The sequence below is a fragment of the Plectropomus leopardus genome, chromosome 10 (assembly GCF_026936395.1).
Source record: "Plectropomus leopardus strain MGB_pleo_1.0 chromosome 10, ASM2693639v1, whole genome shotgun sequence".
Classification (NCBI taxonomy): Eukaryota; Metazoa; Chordata; class Actinopteri; order Perciformes; family Serranidae; genus Plectropomus; species Plectropomus leopardus.
This window is the reverse complement of record NC_142185.1, coordinates 4,936,069-4,961,670: the sequence shown is the minus strand read 5'-3', so window position 1 is coordinate 4,961,670 and position 25,602 is coordinate 4,936,069. Positions and strand designations below refer to the sequence as shown.

Below are 25,602 nucleotides of genomic sequence, written 5' to 3'. Positions count from 1 at the left end.
ATTTTATTAGACAAACAAAAGCCAGGAGAGAATTTAATGAGATGTTTTCATTTGTAGCACACCACTACATTGGATTAATTCAAGCTCAGGCCACCTACAGTATGTGAGGGGCACAGGCCAACAAAGTTAATTCCATTAATCGGCCTTTATTTTGAATTTTCTCTGCACATTTAAATGTGATAGTATATCATTTACATGGTGGGTGCCAGAGCCTTTGTCTGCCCCCGCAGTCAAATCTCTGATTTGAACGCAATTAGACACAGTTGACTACATTCCTTGGCAAATTACACTCCAAGCTGTGGATAAGATTCTCGCCATTTCCTCCCAATTCAAAAACAAATCTCATTTATCTGAAGAAATAAAAATTGAAAGGAGAACCTGACATCAGCAGCAATAGCAGCAGAGGCTCGTCGACATGGGGCTGTATGTTTCTGTGTGAAGACAGGAAATTGTCTCTCTCTGTGTGTGGCTGAAAAGTGGCGCTGTGGTATTTTTTATACCTATAGAGTGACATTGGAGGATTCAGTGGGCACTGAGCTATAAAATTGCTTGTTGAGAGGGCATTAGTGAGGATGGAGAGGTGGAGAGGGAAGGAAGCTGGTTAACAACGGAGCTCTAAGTGGACCTGACCTGGGTGAGATTTTTAAAAATGCATCCTATAAAGTTAACAACATCGTTCTTCATCGCCCTCCAAAACAACGCATATGTGTATTTTAGACATTTTATTCTCATCTAGTGTTCATTTCTTCAGGCAGCTTTTCTCATTTCCACGGTGTCAAATACAGTAGCTTGATCAGTGGCCACTGGCTTATAATTTTGACGCACAAGACACCCTGTAGGGGTGTTAAATTTGTCAAATAAACACAGGACCGTCACCCAGGAGCCTACTTTTTCTGTCCCATGTGAAATTTGTTTTAACACATTCTCATCCAAATTCATCAAATATTGCCACTTGGTCAGCGGACTCTCATGTCTACAAATGAAGTGCTAGGTATCCCTCTGTTGACATCTCTAGGATGGCATGTCAATTTATGCCCGTTAAATGCATTGGGTCTTTTCAAAATACACTTCTCTTTTCATAGGAAAAGTACAGTTTCTGCTCATTTGATGCATGCAGTCTTTTTCAAAATAAACTTAAGTGAGTAAAAAAAAACTCATATTTATGTTTATTTCCTTATGCAACACAAGCACAGGGTTAGACTTAAGGAAAAAAGCATGTGGTTAGCTGTAGAAAAAACATCATGGTTTGGCTAAGGAAGCAAACAGTGGGCTTCTGGGTGAAAGTTTGTTGGACCCATCCACCTTATAAGAACTACAATATTACATTGTATAAATGACCAAGCGGTGGAATTTGATGAGTTGGGAATGAAAACAGCCTGGAAATTTTTTCTAACTACGTTACACGGTTATTGTCACATTACATATGCGACATACTTCTTTTGACTATGCTGTAATAAGTAATTTACTTATGTTACTTAACAAACATTCTTATGTTTACCCAAAACTTGATCATTTTTTAAACCTTACCATGCAGTTTTGTTGCCCAAACCTATAGTACTTTTGTTAAAGAAACCTATGTTTCCTATGAACAAGAAAGTTTAGATAGTATGCATGTATTTAGCAAAAATTGGCATGCTGTCCCTGAGTGTCCAAAACTGACACTAGAGGGATACCTAGAGCATCACAGTTTGAAAAGAAGAACCACTGTCCAGGATGCTGTATTTTATAAGTTGGGAGTAAGAATGTAACTGTATGTCAGCGCTTTTTAAAATGTATACAAAACGGCATAACTGCATCTACTTCCAAGGTGCACAGAGAGAGAAAAAGCACAAACTAAAACACCTTTATGCAAAGTGTTTCTCTTTGAGTTTTGCCCTCTTCAGCACTTTATGATTTGTCGTACCTTTGGGTAAAGTCTGGTTAAATTAAGGCAATTTAAAGTCCTTGGTTAAGCCGACAAAACATTGTGTCAGCATATGTATCAGAGCAGCAGCCTCAGTCCACCATCACTTCCACCACAGGTTGCGTTCAGGCTCATTTTGGCGATGCTCAGAGCCAAACAAAAATTCAATAGAGTTAACCACAGAAAACAGAAAACAGACTTGAAGTAAAAAACCTATATTGTTCTGTGACGCATATTAGACTGGCACCTGAAAAATGCAGCTGAAGCATCTGTTGCGCAGACAAGCCTTTAGGGAAAGATTGTAGTCTTTGTTAAAAGAAACCAATGTTTACCACTGGTAAAATACATAGATGCAACGCACAACCTCCCATGTCGGAGTCCCACTTCAGCCTCTTCCCTCAGAGGTTCTGTGGTGCTACTGCAATGTTATGCTGATGCTGCAGAACGACAGCAGTCAGAATGAACTCGCCTCAGAAACAACAAACATCCCAGCCAACATTTGTATGTGGGCCCCATGTGGGTAGCAAATAGGCTAAAATATTAGACCTATATTGGGATCGTCTATGGGTTCCATGACGGCCCAATGTCAACTGCTCACATGGAAGGGTTTACCCTACTACCACACCACTCATAAAATCTTCTCTTACCTAAAAGGAAAGCAAAAATAAGAAAACATTGATTAATCCAAGAAAACAATTAGTAAAAACAACAAAATGGATGGATCCTGGATACAAGCAAAATCATTTTTAAAAAGGCTTATTAATTCATCAATATAATTTGTAACAAATGTTCTTAAATAGGAGTGAATGGAGTATTTGTTAACAGTCAATGGCAACTTTGAATGTCAGGACCAGCCTCAAAAACAAGCCAACAAAAAGAGTGTAACAGTTGTGTTCGATTTTAACGGTGAAAGCACCAAGGCTGACAGGAGAACTATTTTGTGACTCACGATCAAGGTTAGCACAAGATTCCACTGGGCTGCATCAGAGTGAAGGGAGTTAGAAAACTGCTTCAGTTACAATAACGTTGGTTGGATTTTGGGAAAATGTTTGTGAAGATATGACCATGACATTGGGACAGCTCCTTGAATCGGTAGGTTATATTGGACGTGATTAATTGCAATTGTGTGTGTTTAAAGTCAGCTGGGGTGAAGCGGCTTGTTAGCATGTGACCTTCAGCGCTGTAACTGTAAGCTAAGCTAACTGATGGTTCATGCTAAACTGTTGTTTGGCAGTGGGTTGAATAACATTATCCCACTTTTAATCTAATAATGATCAGTGAGGTGAAGGTCAGTCTCATGCCATAAAATTTGATGTTTCTGCAGACTGCAGATATTAACGGCCAGAGCTGCTCAGCAGTGAGACACCACAAGCAGTAGGCCTTGTGCAAAAGGTAGAAAAAAGACAGAATGATGCTATTCAAAACCCATGTTTGACTCTCTACAATACAACACATTATATTTTTTACTTTTCTAAGGTCTGTAGTAATAGGCGCATGTTAACACCTTTTCAGATTCATTATACAGTATATTGACACTAACTGAGCTTCAGCAGGAGCAGAATATGATTTTCAAGGTGAGATGTTAACAGGAGACAGAAAAGAGCATGAAATTATTCCTCTTCTTATAAATCCTGTGTGGACTATGTAAATGGTGAATGGACTGCACTTGCATAGGGCTTTTCTAGTCGTTCCATCACTTAACCCTTTGAAACCTGGATCAGCATCACTTTTTTTGTGCTGCTTTTAGAAACCTTTCGCAAGTAAATAAACCTTTGAACCGTCAGCAAATTGGTGTGATTTCTTTCAGACACATGGGGGAAAAGGCAATGAGCAGCTTGGTAAAAATGTTCCAGAAATTGCAAGAAATTAGTTATTTACAAAATTAATTTTAAAAAGCTAGGGAAACATTTCTAAAACTAACTATATTGATAAATATCATATTATTGTATTTCAGATTATTTTAAGATATGTTTATAATTATCATAATTCTCATATTTTTAGATTATTTTCGAGAATTATTATCATTTTTAAGCACTTTTTTCTGGTCATTTCCTTATTTGTTTGTTTTTTAACTTTCCCTTTTTCTTGATTGAGTTTGTTTGCTACATTTCAGGATTTTTTTATTATTATATTTTTTATTTTTATACTTTTTTCTAATTTCTTGTTAATTTTGGGGTGATTTCTTCTTAAGTTGCTTAAGCCTGTTTGTCCAGGATTTAAAGGGTTAAAGCACTATCAAACTACATGTCACATTCACCGACTCACACACACATTTGCTTTTGCTTAACAGGTAAAAAAACCTACAACTACCACAATGCACTGTGCACCACCACGGTCCAATAAACATTCGCTGTTGGATGACATAATGTGTTTTAACAATATAGGAAACAGTATGGTGCTCACTTCCTGTTCACAAATTCTCATATACAACTAAAAAGTACATGAAAATATGTTTCAGAAAACCTTTTAGACAAAAACTGGCAATAAGTGTGCACCCCATATGCCTAAAGCTTCTGCAGCGGCTCAAGTTCAAGTCCAGCCTGCGGCCGTTTGCTGCATGTCATTCTCCCTCTCTCTCCCATCTTTCCTGTCTCTCTTCAACTGTCTTCAACTATGAATGAAGGGAAAATGCCCCCAAAAAATAATCTTTAAAACAATATTTGAACAGACATGCATGACAGGCAACACCTTTTTTACTTTTTTGTTTTGTTTGACTAATTTTCAGGTAATTTTCTTACATTTTTTTTCTAATTTCCTGCTAATTCTGGGGTCATTTCTTCAAAGGCTTAAATTGATAGACCTTTCTTGTCATTGCACAAGTTTAACCGAAAAGAGCATGATTACAAAATAAGATATTTAAAATAAGATTATGAAAAAGAAGAACAAACACTGTACATTTGCGCACACACTATGTTCCACATACGCTAAAGGGTGATACTAACATATTGCACAGAATGCCATATGCACCAAAAGCAGAGCTGTGGGCTGCTTCGTCTGTGTGTGCCACCATACTGTCAACACCTTTGTATCAAATATGTCTGGCAAACCCATATTAGCTAATTCATTGGTTTAAAACCTGTTCTATTTTGTCTTACTTTTTGTGATGTTCCCACATCTCAGTGATTATTTTATTTCATATTGATATCAATAATGGCCAACGATCCAAGCAAAATAATAGGAAAAAAAACATAACTGAAATAATCAACCAACCAAGTGACCCTTTAAGATACATGATACTCTCTCAAAATTCTGTAAGACCAATGTAACATGACAGTGTACAGCTGAAACACTCTCCACAGTTCATACTGTACAGGTCTGTATAATTTGCTCTAAACATCCACAATCAGTACAATATAGGGATCGATAAATAAATGTGGTGGTGGTCTATCTGTAGAGTGCTATCAATACCACTGCCCTTTCAGATGAGCCTTTGATTATCTGCCCCAGGGAGTGAAATCGATCCCCGCCTGCTCTCAGTGCTTACTAGAAGTCCTAGAAGTGCAGAAAACCGTGTTTGCCAGAAACACTCCTGACCTGCACTTCATCTGAGCTGAGCTGATGAACTAGTGGTGAGTGGAGGCCTGGCAGCGGCCACCGTGTCAATATTAATGAGAGCAATATTCATGGAATAAAGCAAAAAAATAACCTCTATAGGGAGAAACTGTGCCAACGGTTTGTAAAAAGCATAAAGCATGTAAATGTATTACTGACAATCTGATCAGAATTAATTTATGTGTGCAAATATTCATCTGCACGAGGAAACACTATGCATTGGTGCACAATGAGGCAACTGTTCTTCACAAGAAAAAATCACAAGAAGATTGCACACAGGGAGCTCATGTTTACCAAACCATGTTTATGTATCAAAGAATACAGGAGAAAAGAAGAAGTTGCATCAGAGAGTTGCTGTCTCTCTGGGCATTTCTTGTTGTAATTGTTCCTTTTTACACTGCTGTTGTTCACAAGACAATGACATGAGCTCACAGAAGCAAGAATGGTCTGTATACACAGCACCAGAATTTCAATTGAGTCATCACGGCAAACTTATTGTGTCTCAAAAAGAGCCAAGAAAGTTGCCTGAAGCAACATTACATTTTCAAAACTATTTTGGAAGCCAAGGAGGGAAAAAAAATCATACATTTACTCCAAATCCCAAAGAAAGCCATCAAAAGAATGTGGTTAGTTAACCCTTTGAAACCTGGTCAAATTAGCTTGATTTCCTTTAAAAACATGGGAAGACAGCAATGATCAACAAAAAAAAGAATCGACCCAAAAATTAGCAAGAAATTAGTAAAATGTACAAGAAAAGTGCTTGAAAATTGGATAAAGGAAAGAAAAAGGAAAAAAAGAAAGAAAATGTCCTGGGAAAGTTGTTGTTGTTTGTAAATTTCATTTTCCCTTGCTTTTCTCTTTTTTTCTCATTTTTCCCTAGCTTTAATAAAAGATTTTCTAAATCTATTAATCTGTGGAACATTTCTTACCAAGTTGGTCATTGCCTTTTTCTCTCATGTTTTTAAAAGCAATTGTACCAATTTGCTCAGAGTTCAAATGGTAATTGTGCAAAACAGCATTAATACTAACATTTCTTGGATGCTCACTTTTGTTCAGATACTGTGGTTAAAACTGATACTTTGCCACCAGCTTTGTATCATAACAGTGTAGAATGTGTCAATAAACTGTAACTTTCCTCAAACTTGCCAGTACCCAGATCTCCCTGCTTGTGTGCAGGCAAAAATCAAATTAAACGCTGGCTCTTGAGCTGTTGCTTGCACTGCAGATTGTACTTTACTTTATTTTTGTATAGATTGAAGTGGATCAAGAGAAAGAAATGCCCCTCTTGCTCTCTCAAACTCTGACCAATCCATAAAATTAGGCATTGCTGATTAAAAATAAACCAAGATTGTGTTTCCTTCTTGCCAGTTTTTGCTTAAAGGTTCCCATGTGTTTTTCCTTTATATATTCAAGGCTTACAAGCCTTCTACAAGGCATGCCTTGTAAGAATACATAAACACACACACACACACACACACACACACACACACACACACACACACACACACACACACACACAAGGTCTGACTGTTCCTTCCCCCTTATTCCTGCTATCTCAGGTTGGACTGCAGCCTGTCCCTGTCTGTGTCACTACTGATGACTCAAACTTTGTAATTGCCTTTTAATCCTTTCCAGGATAGAACATGTGTCGACGTCGGTTAATTCGGGGCACTGCTCGCCTCGGGATACAGAGAGCTTATGACACGAAGGTCGCAAGTGTGAATCACCACCCTGGCAGGGGCATTTTGGATAGAAAAGTCAATGTGGAAGAGATGCATTCTCTCCTGCTTCAACAACTGCTTTAAAAAAGCATAAAAACAAATCAATCTAAATCTAATTCTAGACAGCTGAAGGGAAAATGTCAAAGCAGAACTCATTCCCTTATTCCAGTGAGTACCAAAAAAAATTGTTCTTGTACCTCAGTAAGCACATTTGTTATATTTTCTAAATGCACTTATCTGTGAACTAGCTCAGTATTCAGAGAGAGTTGAGAGCAGATGTGGGCTGAACATTGAATTCAGATGACCTTAAACTCCATTCACACAAAGACACATCCTGTATTCAGATCCACAGCTACAGTATTTACAGCTCCATGCTTTTTTCTTTCTCTTCCCAGAATGGATTTACTGCAAAGTGGCACTGACCTGAGCACAAAGGAGGGAAAAAACACAGTTTCATCATCATTTAACATGCACACACTCCAACTGTCACCACCTCGAAAACCATTTGTTCATTTTTCTGACAGCAACTCTTATGTAAATGTCCTAAATGTTTTTCCTCCATATGCACAAATGGAAATCACTGCATGATTAAGGCCATCCTCCAAAAATGTGTTTCTTTTATTGTTATTTATTGTTTAGTTGTTACCTTTACTGCCCAGAGTTCAACTCTACAAGGCTGTTTTCAGATTGATCTACTAAAAGTGTCTCTGTGATTTTGCTCAGTTTAACAGTTGAACGTACAATATGATTTTGTAACTAGTTTGGAAGCAGATTATGGTTTGAAGTAGGAGAGCAGTGAAGTAGGAGAAAATTTGCACTTTCATAAATCCTGGATTTTAACAGTTAAAAAAAGGAGTACTATAGATGTAATTGTTTTTTTTTTTTTTTTTTAAATTTGTGACTTGGTAATTAACTTTTTATTATTGAAAACCACATCATACCACACAAGAGATTATGATCTTTAAGATTTTGTTAAGACTGTGGTTATTGCACATACATTAGGGTTAAGGGTAGGCAAGTTAAAAAAAAAAAAATTAAAAAAGCTAATGTAACTGTAGGTCTGTGAAAACGTACAAACTCCATTCTCTTGCATGTTGGATATGAATTAGCCTCATGTTTTTTATTCTACATGTAACACAACTTAAAGGTCAACTTTGGTATTTTTAAACTTGGACTCTATTTTACCATGTTTTTGTGTCTAATGGGCACAACAGGCTGCAATGTAACCACTCTGGGCATGTTTGCGCCATTAATTTACATAATTAATAATTAAAAAACACAAAGGCATGTTTTTCCAACACCGTTATAAATACAGGTGTTCCTTTTTCTAATAAACTCATTCTATGCAGTACACAGTGAGCACCACCAGAGCTCAGTCTCCGGTCTCTACTGGTGGAACAGGCAGCTGAGCTGAAAAACACTGTGACACCCAGTGGTGAAGGGAGAAGTTACAGTATTGTAAACAGCAGGCAGAGAGAGGCATGTTTTTTTTACATCTTACTTGGTGAATTAAGGATTTATTTCAACCAAACTGGAGCTGGTGATTGTTGGAACAGTGGCCATACTAACTAGATTACTAGCAAGAATAACCAAGACAGTTTGGGTGAGTTTAGTTTTTGTTTCTGTGTGTCGTCAGTGACCAAGAGGAAGTCTAATTAAAGAGATGTACAGTTGTATTTCTACATTTATTAAGGAGAATATTACTTTCCTGAACATTTTGTGGGTTTCTATTGTGTATTTATTAGTCTGTAAAGCTAAAAGTAAGTAGCACACTCACCGTCAGGGTGGGGGTAGCACTGCACACTTACATCGTCATATACCATATTTCAGGAAGATATTAAGGTATGAAATATTACATACCACATAAGCCTATTATTTTGGGTACAATATTGAGTTTGTGTTGATATAGCTGCAGAAACTGTGTGCATCTACATCTGTGCGAACTTCACACTCCCATCTCTGTAGGACCCAAACCCATTTTCACCTTAACACCTCTTCCTTTCACTTTGTTCTCTAAATCATCCTCCTGCGCCTGATCCTCTTTAAATCAATTGGTCATTTACACCCTTATACTTTCCCACCTTTCATCTCTTTACCTTCTCCACTCTGTTTCTTTCTCTTAACTCTGCTCTACTAGATTCTCACCTAATCTTCCCTCTTTCTCCATCTATCACACCTCACAACATCTCTCTCTCTCTCTCTCTCTCTGAGGCCACAGTGAAGCAGCAGCAGCGGTGGTGGCAGCAGCGGTGTCCTGGACGTTTTCTCCATTAGTGTGAAATACAGTTTCCCGGGCCAGAGGATCACAGCATGTGAGAGTGCTCCTCTTACTCACAATAAGGTGGGTATCTATTTCTCTAACGCTTGCCTTTTGTCCCGGGCGCAGACAACAACAGCTCCATTAACAAAGCGGAGAAGGACACTGTCTGAGCAGGGGGGTGAGTCTACACACCCCGCTGACTGCACGGAGCCCGGGCCGGCCGCGGGGTCACACAGAGAGGTCAGCCTCTCAGTCAGCCTGTATTATGTCTGTGGTTACAGGAGACAGCGACACAGCTAGAGAGCAGCCAATGTCAAATGAGTCAGTTTGTTCTCAGGTTTTTCTTTGAGTGAAACTAAAGAGGGATTGGCCACATTGTATACTTTCACTGCCAACAGTACTCCAGTGCTCCCAGTAACAGTTGCCAGAATGGAGTTCTGTACGTAGTCTCTTTAAGTACATCAAGAGAAACAGCTTAAGTTTAAGCCGTGGTGTCAAATAAGCTTCATGGCTCCATTTGTTCCCAAGACTTCTTTTTTTCTATAACTATCAAGGTTTACAAAAAAAAAAAGGAGTATTTTCTATGACCCCTTTATCTTGTGTTCCTGGACAGGCAGACAGTCTATCACAGATCTGACACATATACAGTAAACAGAAAACAAGTTAGACTCTCCAATTCACCTATTCTACCTTGTCTTGAAACCCAAAAACCTGCCGACCGACGCACACATGAGGACAACATGTGAATAAGCGACGCACCCAAAAATGTTTCATTGAGGCCACTAAAATCTTGGGGTGGCACACCAAAACCAAAACTGAATTTAATGTTTCCTACAGAATTACGCTACGTTTAGACGAGAACGGCTAAATTAAAAACAGAAAAGACTTGACTGTCTGGAAAAGACTGTCCTTTAAAGACAAATAAAGCTTTAATTTGAAAGAGTTCATTGACATCTCTGATCATTTTTATTATATTACCCCAGCCAGCTATTGTGTCAGTGTGGCCGTGGCCCCCCTGGCCACCTTTTCATCAGCATCACTGCTGCAAACACAGATAGGCTCCATGCGGTGAGTTAAAACCCAGAACCTTTGGGCTGTGAGCCAAGAGCACTGACCACTGCATCACCCTGATGCAATTAGTCCTAATGATCTGCATGTATTTGACCCATTCATTTACCAGTTTGCCAATAGTGGATCTGTGTATTATGCAATATATCAACAACTCTGGGCCTGATCAAAATGAGCTATGGTGGTTAGTTGTGAGCCCTTCCTTGGTGTTGACAAAGCAAATCAAGCAAAGTGTGAGCATTTAAATGTGTTCAGATCTGTTCTCCTGCGGAGGCTGTAAACAGTTAGTTGCCTGTGCCTTTGTAGATAATTCATATCATAGCTGTTGATTCTTGAGAGCTATTGAAAGAGTCCTCAGTTGATTTAGCTTTGCATGACATCATCAGAATCCTGATGGGAAGTTTAACAAAGGTCTCAAAATTGATACAGCAGAACCAGAGAGATTGTATTTTATGCATTCTCCTTCTTTGTCAAAACCACTTACATTACCCACAATGCAACTGGACAGTTTGGACAATGGTCCGCATGCACTATGTCAGCAGTGACTAATGTACCCTTAATTCATTAGACTTCACAAGGCACTCTCTGGAGCCACTAAAGGGTTTATATAACTTCTCAACACATGCAGTAGTACTGCCCAAAACCTGCAAACACAGTTGGTGAAACCTAAGTAAAAGTTGCAGAGATGAGCAGTAGAGATGCTGTTTATAGCCAGTCTGAGCATGCTCTTTTCGTGAATTGCCTGAAAGGCGTGTGCCATAGGTTGGGCCAACAATCTTCACGGAAATTTTGAATTAATTGTAATTGTGAATTGCACCTTTAACTGCTGCATTAAGACACCTTGGACATGCAGTAAAACTTTTGAAACCCCAAGAGAAAAGAAAGAAAGAGAAAGAGAGAGAGAGAGAGAAATTAATCAATAATAAAAAAGTAGGTTAAAATGTCCAAAAAACTAGTAGTAGTAGTAGTATTACTATTATTATTATTACATAAATGATTTTATTAATATATTTATGGATTTATATGGATTGTACTTTTATGTTTTTTTCTGTTTTTGCTTGATGTCAAGTAATTTTCTTGTCACTTATAACCTGCAAACTCTTCCCATTTTTTGAAGGAAATCAAGCCAATTTGCAAGGTTTCAAAGGGCTAAGTTTTGGTGGAGGCTATTGTATTTTTTTTTTTTTAGAGTAAGTTTGCTTTTTTTTCAATTCTATCTCAAAGCAAGTTGCTGTAATAATTCCTTCCTGCCCATTCTGGTTGTAACGCACCACTTTTTCAACCCACATATAGCAAGTGGGTGTCGTATTGATAGATTTGGAAAAAAGTGTGCACCCATCCTGTATTTTGTGGTCGGTCCAGTAGCTGTGAACACTGGTGCAAAACAAAGAAGAAATTGGCCATTGTAGTTACATAACTCTGCAAAAATACGAGGAATCTTGGAGCTGCAGAGTTATAGTTCCCATCAATGGTATTTGGCAAGATCTTCACGTTTTCTTGCTACACTGACAAACAAAGAAGGTTTTCAACAACAATGGACACAACTGTAGCAAAACACACACAAGAACAATAGAACTACTGTTGCTCCAGCGTGCAGATACCAAAACAGCTCAGGGCTCAGTTTTCTCCTCCACTTATTATTTAAAGATACCTCAGTGTTTCTCCCTTTTGTAATTCCCTCAGCATCGTCATGCAACTTTGATGAACAGTAACCCTGTTAAGAGCCTGCCACAGAGGCTATGTACACAAACTGCAGGTCCACACAGCCTGAGACAGTAATATCTCCGGGTCTGCTCACTCCTCTCATCCCCACGATGCTTTGCAAACGTGATGCCGGCCTGCTACACAAAACCTACGCAATATCTTCAACTGACCGGCCAACAGCGAGTGATCAAAAATTCACAGAGGCTTTTAGAGCGTGTAGAGTCGGCGTACCTCAATCACATGACTTTGTCATGTTGAAATATTGAAATGTGCGTGATTTTTGAAACAGACCCTTTAATGGTATAGTTCAGTTTTTTTTAAGTGGAGTTGTATGGGGCACTTATCCATAGTCAGTGTGTTACATACAGGAGATGTCAGTCAGCAGGTCCCCAGTTTGGAAAAACAGGCTGGAATCCGACATGGAAGCTAACAATATAATAATAATAATAATAATCTTTATTTATATAGCACTTTTCAAGCTTAAACATGAAAGTGCTTCTCAAATAATAAGGTTTACAAAATAAAATAAAATCTCAGAAACCCATGTAGCCCCTCCCCTGCCCCCCTTATGACATAACCAAAATTAAATATATTAAGAACACTGGAACACAAATATTAAACAGCACTGCAAATAGATGGGAGTGTAAGTACAAAAATACAACTTAATTAATAAATAAGCAAAATGAAGAATTAATCTCATAAGCAGATAAAAATTAAGAGTAAAAGAATTATAAGAAATGTACTACTGTGGAGTTGTCAGCAGCAAAACATATTTTAGGCACCTAAAAGAAGTTTAAACAAAAAAAATAATAAATATAAGTTTAAGTATATGCTATGTTGAGAGTATTTTCACTGCTGGACGGACACACACAGGAGCTGCTGCTCTACTGCTGCCTCAATTTGTGTTTTTGTGTGACTTTGGCTTTTAAAAGGGCTAGATTCACTTCAGTAACACAAAAACACAAACTACACACATGTTTATGAAAATACTCTCAGTATAGCAAACACTTAAGCTGATATTGATTTTTTTAGATTGGACTTTTTTTATGTCCCCTCCACAGCAATAAATTTCTTAGCATCCATGTCCCTGCTTCTCCAAACTGGGGGCGTGCCGGCTGATATCTCCTGTATGTAACGTACTGGCTATGGATAAGTGCCCTTATACAACCCCAATTCAAAAAAATCTGAACTATCCCTTTAAACAAACAATTCTTTGATATCCTGCAGCTGTTTTGCACTCACATTGAGATGATTGAATCCATTCAGAAACAAAAAAAAAGCACTGATGAAAGAACCAAAGCATTAATGATGTCTGCAACAACAGCAGCACCCATCAGCAGCTGTGCACATACAGTATCACCGCTAATGAAGTCTGTGAACACTACTCACACAAAAAATCAACAACGTGACTTTACAAGAGCCTCGCAGCCACTAAGTAGTAGGCCTATCCACTAGCTCTACAGCAGAGAAGGCTGTGCTCTCTCTCTCTCTCTGAGGAGAATATTTCAGGCAGAAACTCAATTATGAGGCCGAGGTTTTGATTTCTTAGAATAATAGGGCTACAGGGCTGAATTCAATTAAGAGCGCCCAGAATATATTTGGCAATATCTCAGAGGGAGACCCACAGTCACACACAGGACAAAAATTACTTATCGGTGTGATAGGAAAGCGAGCTACATGTGTCTGAAGGAGGGAACATTTGGAGAAGGGGGAAATCAATAAGTGATGGTGATCGAGGCTCGGCATTTTGGCGCAAACACAAGCGCGTGATTGTCAAGTTGCACGCGCCAGGTCGCTCTGGCAAAGACTGATCTCATCCCCCTTAAACCCTTGAATAAAAAAAGCAGTGCAGTGCGCAACGCCACCTGTGTAAAGGTGCCTCAAACAGGAACATTTAACCCCTCCGGTCTAACAGAGCCGATTAGAGACAGCGCGCGTTCATTAAGTCACCGGATCCGGGAGGGAAAATGCGCATATGGTGCCCTTTTCTTCCAAAGTGATTTTCCACGACTGTTCTCTTTCAAGGTGTCGAGGGCAGCTGACAGGAGGCAGCGGCTGAATTACAATGCGCCCTGCGCAGTCTAACTCTCTCCCCCTCTCCACTGATACTGCATGTGCCCACGGCGGTTTCTGTGACCCAGTCTTGACAGCTGACAATGAGCTCCACGCGCAGCTGACGACGGCTTGATTGTTTCAATATTGGCATGTGCAGCAGAACTTGAATCTCACTGTGGTCGCAGCCTGATACAGAAAGCTGGTGAAGAGAAAAAGGCAAACGAGACGAACAACTGATGCGTTTTTCACTTCATGTATGCGCCTGTCAGCTGCCGTTTACGCTAATCAGATGATAAATGTTCTGACCTTGCAGAGTTAAGCATCTAAAGTGGAAGAAAACCTGCAAATCAAGTCTCAAAGAAAAGCCCACCTCATCCTGCTGCGGCTGGTTCTGCCTCTGATTCGGCTGCTCCTTCGTGGCTGTCATTGTAAACTCCTCGTATGATTAAACTTGAATCCTGAAATTCCCCGTTTCGCGTGAAGGCAAAAAAAAAAAAAGTCAGAGGAGGATGGAGGATGCGGCGGCGTCTTGTCAACTGCGGAATCTTAAGCAGGAGTGGGAGCGGAGGGACGGAGCCGTCACGATTGAATATCTGCGAGGTCTTTGGACGGACGGAGCGTCTGACGAGAAGCCAACGCAGCCTCACTTCAGCAGCCGGTGGAGAAAAAAAGGGAGGAGAGTTTCGGACACGCTCGTTACCGAACCGAGAGAGCCGAAGTTTGCTCACATTTTACAACCACTGGCACTTGTCTTGCACGTCTGAGTGAGGAAGCTCGATGACTCTCTCCCCCTGTCTGCTCTCACTGATGCTGGTGTTTCAGAGGATGGGGGGGTATAGCACAGAGAGGAGGAGGGGGGAGGAGGAGGAGGAGGAGGGGTGTTCAAGTGGTCTTGTGATGGTTCCCCTTGAGGATGGGGGTTGCTGGATTTTAAAGAAGCGTTCCTGATAGGAGAGCAGTTTAGCCTGGAGATGATTATTGACATGGTGGGACTGTGTGGTGCTGAAACAGCCAGTCTGAGAGGCAGGAGCCGGCCAGGAGCTGTCCGCGGTGCTGAGAGCCCGCTGCACATTCATCTCCATCTCAGGCGGAGGCGCGCTCACAGCACGCGTCCCCTGCTTCCTCACTACGCACTACACTGTAAATCACACGCTGATCCTACTTTGATAAATCTAGCAAACCGATTGCCTTGTTAAAGGTAAGGAAGTACATTGTTAAATCTGACAAGCTGATCTTATTCAAAACAATCTTGGAAACTGATTGCCTTAAAAAAAAAAAAAAGAGTAAATAGCTATTTATCTTAATTTATGTTTTCTTTATATCGGAATGTTAAGTTTGCTCAAAATTTAGCTGTATTTACTTAATTTTGTGAATTTGATGCAATTTAAAAATGACAAGTGTAATTTCCATGTTCTTTCTTCACTGTAAAAAGAGAATTGTTAACTAACTTAAAATAACTACTTCAGTCAGTAAGACATCAACGATTTAAGTTTTCTCAACTCAATTTCCAAGCAGTTGTGTCAATCACACTTGCTAACTTAATCTGAAAAAACGTAATTCATTGATGTGTACATATTTAAGTAATTATTTTAAGTTGGTTAACAAATGTCGTATTTCAGTGTAAATTACACTTGAAGTTATTCTCTAAACTGATAAATTATGTTTTAATTCTATATGTGTAGTTTAGATTCGTTTTTTAGTTGTTCAGTTTTATTGCCTAATTATTATTGTTTTGTTTAGCATATTTAGTTTCCACATAATTATTATTTTTTTCTTTCTTTGTTTTTTTTTCTTTTTTTGGTAGTGAATTAAGAAATATTGGGCACCTGAGGTTATAAAGATAGGGAGGCAGGTAGGATCAGCATGTACCTGGGTGGGCAAAATGTTTTTTTTTACCTGAGCAAGAGAGGCAGCCAGAGTCATCATTTTTGGTCCTTTGTTTGCTTGCTTGTTTTTTTGGATAAATAAATCAAGGACGTAAGCTTGATTTTGATTTTTGCCAGCAAACAGCTGCTACATTGTTTACATCACCTGTGTGATGTCGGACGTAAACAAAGTATCAGTTTGTTTGCTCAACAAAATCAATCCCAATCAATTAAAAATGCTCTAATCAGGCACGATACAGATCCTTCTAATTCAGTCAGGACATCCCTAATTTATGTGTATGTTATAAGTTATTTTTAAGGTTACTTATATTTACTTAGTATTGTGAAGTAGTGGCAACTGAAAAATGATGAGTGAATAAACTTGATCTTTGTAAGTGACAGCAACTTAAGTTTTTAAGTAAATCGAGTTAGTCGGATTTAACTAAACAAGTTTATGTATTTGCAAGTTGGCTGGAGCTTGGTTGAGTCTTAATATTTATTATGAAACAGCATGACGTGAAGTCTTGTTGAAATTTTAAATAAAATCGGAGAGAAAGTTTTAGTCTCAGTATGTCTGGGTCTTTTAAGGCTTTAAATTGTATTTATTTTGATTGTGTGATTTTCTTTGTTTCAGAATGGCATTTTGTTAAAATGAAAATAATCCTGGACACTAATTATATGTGGTTGTGCTAACAAACACAGTCAGTCTCCAAAATAGTAAACACAACAGTTAAGTCAGATTTATTTGGTTTCATTAATCACTGAGAAAGAACAAGTTAGTTAACTTTAATTTTTACTTCATGAAATGAAGTTAATACAACAAAAAATTAAGTAAACCTTGCAAGTAGATATAATGTAAACACATGGTAAGTATAATTATATTTACGTACATTTTTCAAGGCAATTAGTTTCCTAGATTTTCTAAGTAAAATCAACTTGTCAGATTTTACAGTGCAAACAGTGGTCCCAGTCTCAGTCAGAGGGCTGCTCTCTCGCTGGGAGTCGTGTTGTTTTGTTATACAGGAGCTTTTACTTGGCCTTAAGCGAGGAGCTTAAACGGTCAATAAAAAGAGATTCACCACAGCTCGCTGTGGGTTGTTAAATACGTGCGGGCCAAAGATGCAATTGCATCGGTCTTAGGAGTACTTAGCAGTGAAATGAAACCTGTGAACCCGACGCTATATCAAACTTACCGGCGGGCTTATGAGAGAGATGTTTTCTGCTGGTCAGAGACTCAACTTTATGATGCTAGGAGCCTACACGCTGCAGTCAACACACAAACACAATGAGCTGTGATATCAAGTCTTATATCTTTAATGTCTCTGCCAGACAACGATCAATAGTTTATACCTGCATTTGACTGTTGCGGTGAATCACTGGGCTTATTAGGGATTAGGAGGTGTAATAATTCATACACGCTCTGCCTGTTGTCATACATGACAACACACCAGTGGGGGAAGTAAAAAAAAAATACAAAAAAACAATTACTCAGGGCAGCCCAGTGCCCAGAAGAAAATGTTGGTATTGTACATTTATGCAAACCACTGATATTTTATATTTTTACATCTCATATGTATCACATCAACATTTCTAAAATGAAATATGAGCTGTGTTTATCATTGGGACGTGGAGTGGATGGCATAAGCTACCCTATGCAAGATGCCTGCCAAGCAGAGCAGCAGACCACTGAAGACCACTGTAATATTTGTTTTCTTTTTTCTGTAACATAATTTAAAATATGTAATTAAAAAATTGTTCTAAATGTTTAAAAAATGTTCCCCTCATTTCATTTTTTGATAAGATCTAATAATGCTTCCAGCTAATTTTTCAATCATTTCAAGGTCACCTTTTAATAAGTTTTGGCAGATTGCAGGACATTTTCTGTAAAGTTGCTTATTATGTTTTTTTCTCGTATTTTCAAAAGAAATCAATTTTTCTCAGGTTTCACATCTTTAAAAGGTAGGTAAAGGTGTCTGATTGCAGCGCAGGGAAACTGATGTCAATCCAAGTGTTAAAGGGTTAACTGCTGGATGGGTAATAACAGTGTCCACCACATGAACCTTAAAATGTCTCAATGTTGTTTTTCCACAGCCCCCACTGAGACACTCTATCATCATAACAATGTGACCTATCAGGTGACTGACTTTTTAAAAACAAATTCAGTCATATAATCTGTAAACTATATAGCAAGCTAAATGTTACTTCTCTAACAGGAAATTATGCAATACGTGCACTGTTGCATAGGTAATCAAAGTCACCCCCTAAAATAGTTATGAGATATGTATTATATTATATATCATCTACTAAACGTGCTCCAGAAGCTACAGAAGTTACACAACAGTGCATTATAAACTGTCAGCAGCTGCTGTTTTCTCTTTGTGCAGTGGATTATGGCAAAATAGTGCCCATCTACAGCATATTCAAAATGAACTGTTTTGATACTGATTGCTCTGAGTGTCTTTATTTTGGCACTTTTGCAGTGAGAACTTAAAGCTGGTTTAGAATGAGTATGTGGTGTGGATGTGGGACACAGTTTTTGTGTGCAGTGGTAACTGAAACTCTGCTAAAATAATGATGAAGAGCAGAGCAGAGCATCATATCCCAGTCATACTAACTACTGCGCTCACTGGAAGCTTACATTCCTCCCTGTCCTCTTTAAGCATTCCTCTCACACCTGTAGCAAATTACTATTCAGACTCAGCTCTGTATTACTAATTCCTCTTCTAACCAAAGCCCAAACTCAGAACTAATACATTAATCAACAAACCAAAGAATATTCAGATGATAATGTTGGTGAATTTTGGTCAATTTGGAACAATTCTATGTTCCTGAAAGAGTGGACAGTGTAAATAACGCACCATCTGATCTCACCAAATAAGTGTTGTCTCTGGATCAATGACCAACTTGTTTGGGATAACGTTTAGCTTAGCTTAGCAGATAGAGCTAATGTTAGCACAAGTCCACATATTTCCATTAAACAGGCCCAACAGAGATTTCATATATATTTAAATATTGCCACACCTCAAAATTGTGCTTAAAATCCATGAAAAATCTCTGCATGCTGTTGCTGCACGACTGGCTTTGAAATGGGTGTTTTTGGGTGGTTATCTGCGTGGTGCTAATCGAGAAGTGCTTCTGATTGGTTGGTTGTAAAGTGAATTCTGGATGAACAAGTCAGTCATCGATCAAGGGACAACACTTAGTGATATTAGATGGTGCATACATAAGAGAGATGAAAGCATCGCTCCAGAGTCCCTCAGTGACCCTGTTGCTTTGTGTGGGAGCTTCTGCTCTGCTGTTTTTGCCCTCTGTACAGCTGCAGAGATGAGATCACATCAAACAGCAGCAGAGTAGAATAGAGAAGTGTTGAAAAACTAGCCTGCTTGTATTATAATAAAGGCACAAATCGATTCGCGTGCTCCATTTTGTAGACAAGGGTGATCAATCCACTTTGAGGGGTAAGTCGGTCCAAGTGGGCCTCCGGCACCGCTCAGTGCTGCTGCTGCAGCTCTATTGTTATGAGAAACGGGCCTTCGTAATTTAGTTAGCAGAGCTACTTTTCTCTAACAGAAATATTGTTCTGAGCTACTTCTGTTCCCCCTCTTCAGGCCATCACATAAAATCACTCTTGGATTTGTATAAGTGTGCCTGGATATCTAGTGCTGTTTTCATTTGTAAAACGATTAGATTTTATTGCAGCTTATGTCACTGTGTGAATAATGGCTGGATTAAGCAACTGCAGGGCACAGGGCAAAAATTTGCTGTTGGGCTCCTCCAATGTAAAATCTGACAAGTTGATGTCACTTAAAATAATCTTGGAAACCAACTGCCTTGAAAAAGTAAAGTAAACATATATTTAAATCTTCAATTATGTTTACTTCATATGTAAGTGTTAAGTTTAATTGAAAGTTTAGCTTTATTTACTCAGTTTTATAAGGTTGTTGCATCTAAAAAATGGCAAGTGAGATTATACTGTACTTTTTAAGTTTTAGCAATTTCAGTAAACCAGACTAGTCTGATTTCACTTGATCATGACAAAGAGAATTTTGCCAATGATAAGGTTAGGAAATCTGCAACTTCAGTTTTCTTAACATGTTTATGTTTTATGCAAACTAGTCAATCATATTTGTAATATGATTGACTAGTTTCCAACCAGCAGAATACAGATATACAGCACAGTAAAGTTGGTTTACTGAAGTTGCTAAAAACGTAGAAAGACCGTTTTGATTTAACTTGTCATTTTTAAGTTGCAACAAATTCACAAAATTAAGTAAATATAACCAATATTAAGTAACCTAAATGGTTAGATAAAAAACAACAACAATTTACTTATATTTTTCAAGGTACCTGTTACACCTGAAAAGCCCAAACAAAGAAAGTTGATTTATCTAAGCATAAAACTGATTTATGTATGGTTTTATGGGTGACTGTGAACCTGCAATCGTTTGTGGTCACTTAGCTGTGAGTGTGGGCTCTTCTTTCTTTCCAAGTCTAGAATTACAGTGGTATGCCTCTGTGAACCCAAGGGCTTTGCTACACGCCGCTGCATCATTTCAAAAACGCAACATCTGCTGGATCTGATTTTGGGTATCATTGATTCACCAAAATGCTATTTTCTGAAAGGGTCCACTTACAAAACAGGCTCTCAAATGTGCTGATAATATTAGTTCCCTTAGTAGATAATGTGCTATAGTGATGGGAATTCACCACCAAATTTGCAATCAAAATATCAACAAAATATTACTAACATGAACCAGAACTTGGCCTTCTCTGGCCCTGGCACTCCAGGGCCCTGGGGTATATATATATATACCATGCACAGAACATAAAGTGAGCATCTTTCTTTCAGAAAGCAAAACTTAGATCCACTCCACTTTCCACCACACTGTGACAATACAAAGTAAATCCCCTGTCAAATATTTCAAAGAATTGGAAGAAATGCCAGCAAAAGACCTTCATACTGACACTGAGGGCAGACTAAACATCTCTCTCACCCAGAACACTGATACTCAAATATTGACATCTTGTGTTTGACCTGCTGTACCTTCAGAATGCCAAAGACGTGAAATTATTATAAAGTAAACATACTGTATAACACAAGTGCAAACAGCGGTCGTCCTTGAAGGTCAACAAAAGTTGTGGATTTGAGGTGAAAATCAGGACAAAAAATCAGTTTCGTCTCTTGTGGGTGTGTTGAGTGCATTAGCAGAGCCCGCATTAGCATAAATTCCTCTTAACCTTTGCTTGTGTGCACCACTTTCTGAGAGACTAATGGCGTTTGCCTGTTTGCAAGAGGGAGTGATGCACACATTGGATCTGCTTGAATGATGAATACACCTGATAACCTTTAATGGATTGTTTCATCTAAAGGTAAAGGTTATATCTACATTGGTCAGCCTCCATAAGCGTCTTCTAAATTATGGGTTCTATCTGCCAATGTCATGCATGGTGATATGACTGTTATACACTTTCAGTATTTATAAGGTCACACATTGCACAGCCGGTTTCCACTCATGATGGGACTTCGGTATGTCATTGTCATTGTAAATCTACTACATTTTAGTCAAAAAGTCGCCCAGAAAGGCATTTATAGGTGCAGCATCTGAGTCCAAGACAAATTTCCTTCAATAACATATATTGTATCGTATCGTATCATATCGTATATAAACGGATATTTGCTTTTAGGAACTGCACTCAACTTAGTACCCCCTAAAAACTTTTCTGACCTCCAATTTTAACTCTTTGCCTTGCTGCAGTGATGTAAAAGTGTACTCCAGGGTGTGTCAGTACACTGTGACATCACAGTTGGCTGTGGTTGCGGCTGCAACAGAGCAGACCTGTGACCACACCCATTACAAACACCTGGCGCTTTCAGTCAGAGAGGGGAGAAAACACTGCTTTTTATCCTGGTTTTAACTTAAAGGTGATTTTTAGACAGGCATCTTCTGTACGCCGCAGACCACACAATGGCCCATGTCCTAGTTTGATGCTCTGCAGTTTCACCTCCAAAACATCAGACAGCAGTGGAGTTGCGGAGAAGTGCTGTAAAGTCTGATTGATTCAAACCACACATGAAGCAATCATTAAACGTGACTTAATAGCAATAATTTCAAGTACACAAATCGGCTCCTTCATAACTTGCAAGATTCACAGGCAAAATACTTGTCTTTGCTGGACACATTTTCCCCACAAATAAAACATGCTAATGTGCTTAGCACAAGTCTATGGCATTTTAGATTGTATGAAATAGCCTAGAGGCTTGCAGACTTCTACTCATATGAAGCCATGAACAACAGCAACATTACATTACAAAGGTAATGTTACAAAATAAATTATTACTCACAAGATTCATCAACAAATTGATAGTCTTAATAATTTTATAGTAGACAATTTTCCCACAAATAAAATATGCTCACATTATTATCACAAGCCTATGATATTTTACATTGCTTAAATTAGACTGTTGGCTAGGAGAGTTTTCCTCTGTTTATATGAAGCCAGGATAAATCACACATAGGACTCAAAATGCTATTGTGTGAGGACTTTATTTTCCTTAATAGGTATAGCTTATAATCTGTGAAATGAAAGTAAATAAAATCTTTCTTTTCACAGAGAAAAGAAAGGGTGCGTAGGGTCTCTGCAGAAAAGAACAACCACTACCAAGTATAATTGTCAAATGTAGTGGAGTAAAAAGTAGAATATTGAAAAGCTAGAGTAATTTAAAGATTTGAATAATGGGTTGATCAGGTTCTGGAGGTGTGGTTTCAATAATGGCACAAGTCTATGGCAATGAGGCCCAAATGATTTCTTTTCATGGGGTCCAAGGTCCCTGGCAGTGCCCCTGATTCCTGTTACTTGCAGACTGCAATCTTAAGTGTTACCCAAACCTTAACCATTTCAAGCTTTAGAAAATAAAAAAAAACCCTCAAAAAACCTGGGACAAAAGATGCCAGTTCTCGATTCAAAGCATAAGACAAGAAAGTGAGTTGGGACAATCTGATTTCCCGATTGATGACTTGCTGCGCATTCACAGCTGGATTCATGTCTACTTATACAGCAGAGTACAGCCACGGTGATTGCACTAGGATTGCTGCAGGATCTCTGATTTTTCTACACTTCCCATCAAGCGCTCATTCTTCCCGAGCTGTGCTCCTTCTCGGGCTTGTTTAAGGTCTGCTGAGGTTCTTTGAGTGAATACCGGTCTTGGTGTCCTGCTTCAAACACAGCTCATGCATGGCGGTGCGGGAATAAAGGCTGTGGCATTAAAGTTAAGCAGGCTGGGATGAATTTCCGGCACTAGATCAAAGACAGTGCTTTAAAAGATACAAGTTTAGGGTTTTGCTTTGGTGCATTTCCAATAAATTGTCAAGAAAGAATCTTCATTTCAGCTAATAGATGAACATGCTACTCCAAAAAACACCTCTGCCTGTGCACTGACTCTGTATGAGAGTATGATATAATATAATTGCTAAGGTGAGTTGTGAATTATAAGGGTGAAATACTTCACATTAAACTAGCTAGCACAGTAGTGGAGTGCTGGACAAAGAGGATGTGGGTGTGGAGAGGCAGAGAGCAGACGAGAGGGGCTGATGGGAGAGAGGTAGGGAGACAGAGAGTGAGAGTGAGAGAGCCCTGGGGAGGTGTTTCGCTGAGGTGTCTGCTGTTGATAAAGTATTTATGACCCTGGGGCAATTTAGTGCAGACATTCAGGAACTCCACACCATGAAAGTTTCATGACCAAATGTCATGTGGCTTAGCCAGAACAGCTCCGCCTTCAGCACATCACTGCTAGCTACCATATTACCATCCTGGATTCCTTAATAAATTGCAAACTCTTCCGTTTTTGGGAGTCTTTATTTATGTTTATCTCCGTCAATTTGCTTGATGTAAAGCAAAGTCACTCAGAAATGCCATTATGTCAGAACCGGCTCATTCTCTTATCTGGTGGAAGATTTAACCTGTAATGCTGATTGAAGGGTTGGAGTTGTGACTGCGCAGTTAAGCCATCACTGCTGATAAATCTGGACCATGTTTATAGAAAGGAATGTTTTTTTTCTTTCCCTGTGTGAGCCACACTGCACACACTTGCTGCTTGCTTTCTTTGATCGCTCTCCTCTTTCATTAGAGACCAAACGATTGCAGGGATCTGGCGATTATTACATAAGTACATCAAGCTATTTCAAATAAAAAGAAAGACTTTGCAGTTGTTTTGAGCGACTGGAAGTTTGTAACGGAAAAAAAAAGATGATTATCAGTGTTACATGCACTAAAAAAACTATTTCACAGCTGGAGAGATAGCCTTTTAATAAAAATAGGCTGTCTATGCAGTAAAGAAACGCAAATACTTTTAAATTTGGTGTTTCAAGACCAGAGAAAATGGGCACTTTTACTCAAGAGGAATAAAACCTACAACTACCAGAATGCAGTGCGCCACACCAGACCAATAAATGCTTCCACTGGTGGGTGATGTACTTAGTTAGACAGAGGGAAGTTTACCAAAGTTCAATTGCACATACTAGCCATATTGTTAATCAAAGATAGTTCAAAATCAGCGTTGCATACCTTTAACCCTTTGAAACATGGAACTTATTATTATTATTATTATTATCATTTTAATTTCAGATACCTTTTACAAGTATTTAAACTTTTGAAGTCTGATCAAATTGGTGCATTTTTTTCAAAAACTTTGGAAAAAAAGGTAATGTGGAACAAATTTAAAGAAATGAGTCAATTTATTTATTTATATATTTTTTTAAAAGCGAGGAAAAAACTTTATGTCCAATTATGAAAATTACATATTTAAAATTATGTTACAAAATCATTATAATTTTCATTATTCACACTATTTCTGGGACTTCTTTGGTTTGTTTTGTTTGTTTTGTTTCTTAAATTTCAGGTAATTTCCTTTTCACACTTTTTTTTTTTCTTTCTAATTTTTGGATCATGTCTATCATTGCACATTGCCTTCTTCCCATGTTTCTGACAGAAATCAGGCAAGATTTTTCAGGTTTGAAAAGGGTTAATCAACCATCTATTGAGCATTTTGTTTTTACAGTCAGAATTTGCATATCAGCACCAATTTGAGGAACCCATTGACGTGAATACTGACATGAAAATGGTTGATTTGCTCCGCAATTTGAGTTTTTAAAACAATCTGCCTGGGGTGCATAAACATCAGACACACCACATGACCAGTAGAAGCACCTTTCATTGTGACAGACAGTGAGCAATGTGAGATCATTCTGCAAAATGTTTCACAATCACATCACGTGCACATTTAACCTGCGCACCTGTGCAGTCTTCACAGAAGAAAATGCATTTCAGGGTTATTTCGAGCAAAAAAAAGAAGAAGAAATGAAATGGATATTATCATTACAGGATAACTGCATGTGGACTTGTTGGAGGTCTGAATGTGCTGCACCGAGCTAAAATCTTGGTTGTTCACCATCCAGCAAACATTCATTTATTAATTCA

At 38.5% G+C, this 25,602-nt stretch overlaps 1 protein-coding gene across 2 annotated transcripts in view; it reads right to left on the bottom strand.

The window, feature by feature from the left end:
* The window catches only part of dpp10 (dipeptidyl-peptidase 10 (non-functional)), a 274,909-nt gene that overhangs the window by 144,783 nt on the left and 104,524 nt on the right, over window positions 1–25,602 (bottom strand). Inside the window, exon 1 of one of the 2 annotated variants that reach the window (XM_042494909.2) lies at window positions 14,634–15,081. The exons of the other annotated variant lie outside the window; for it this stretch is intronic. Coding sequence (XP_042350843.1) covers window positions 14,634–14,690 — 57 coding nt within the window. The 5' untranslated portion in view covers window positions 14,691–15,081. Of the gene's footprint in view, window positions 1–14,633; window positions 15,082–25,602 lie in introns of those variants that run through there. 2 annotated transcript variants of the gene reach the window in all.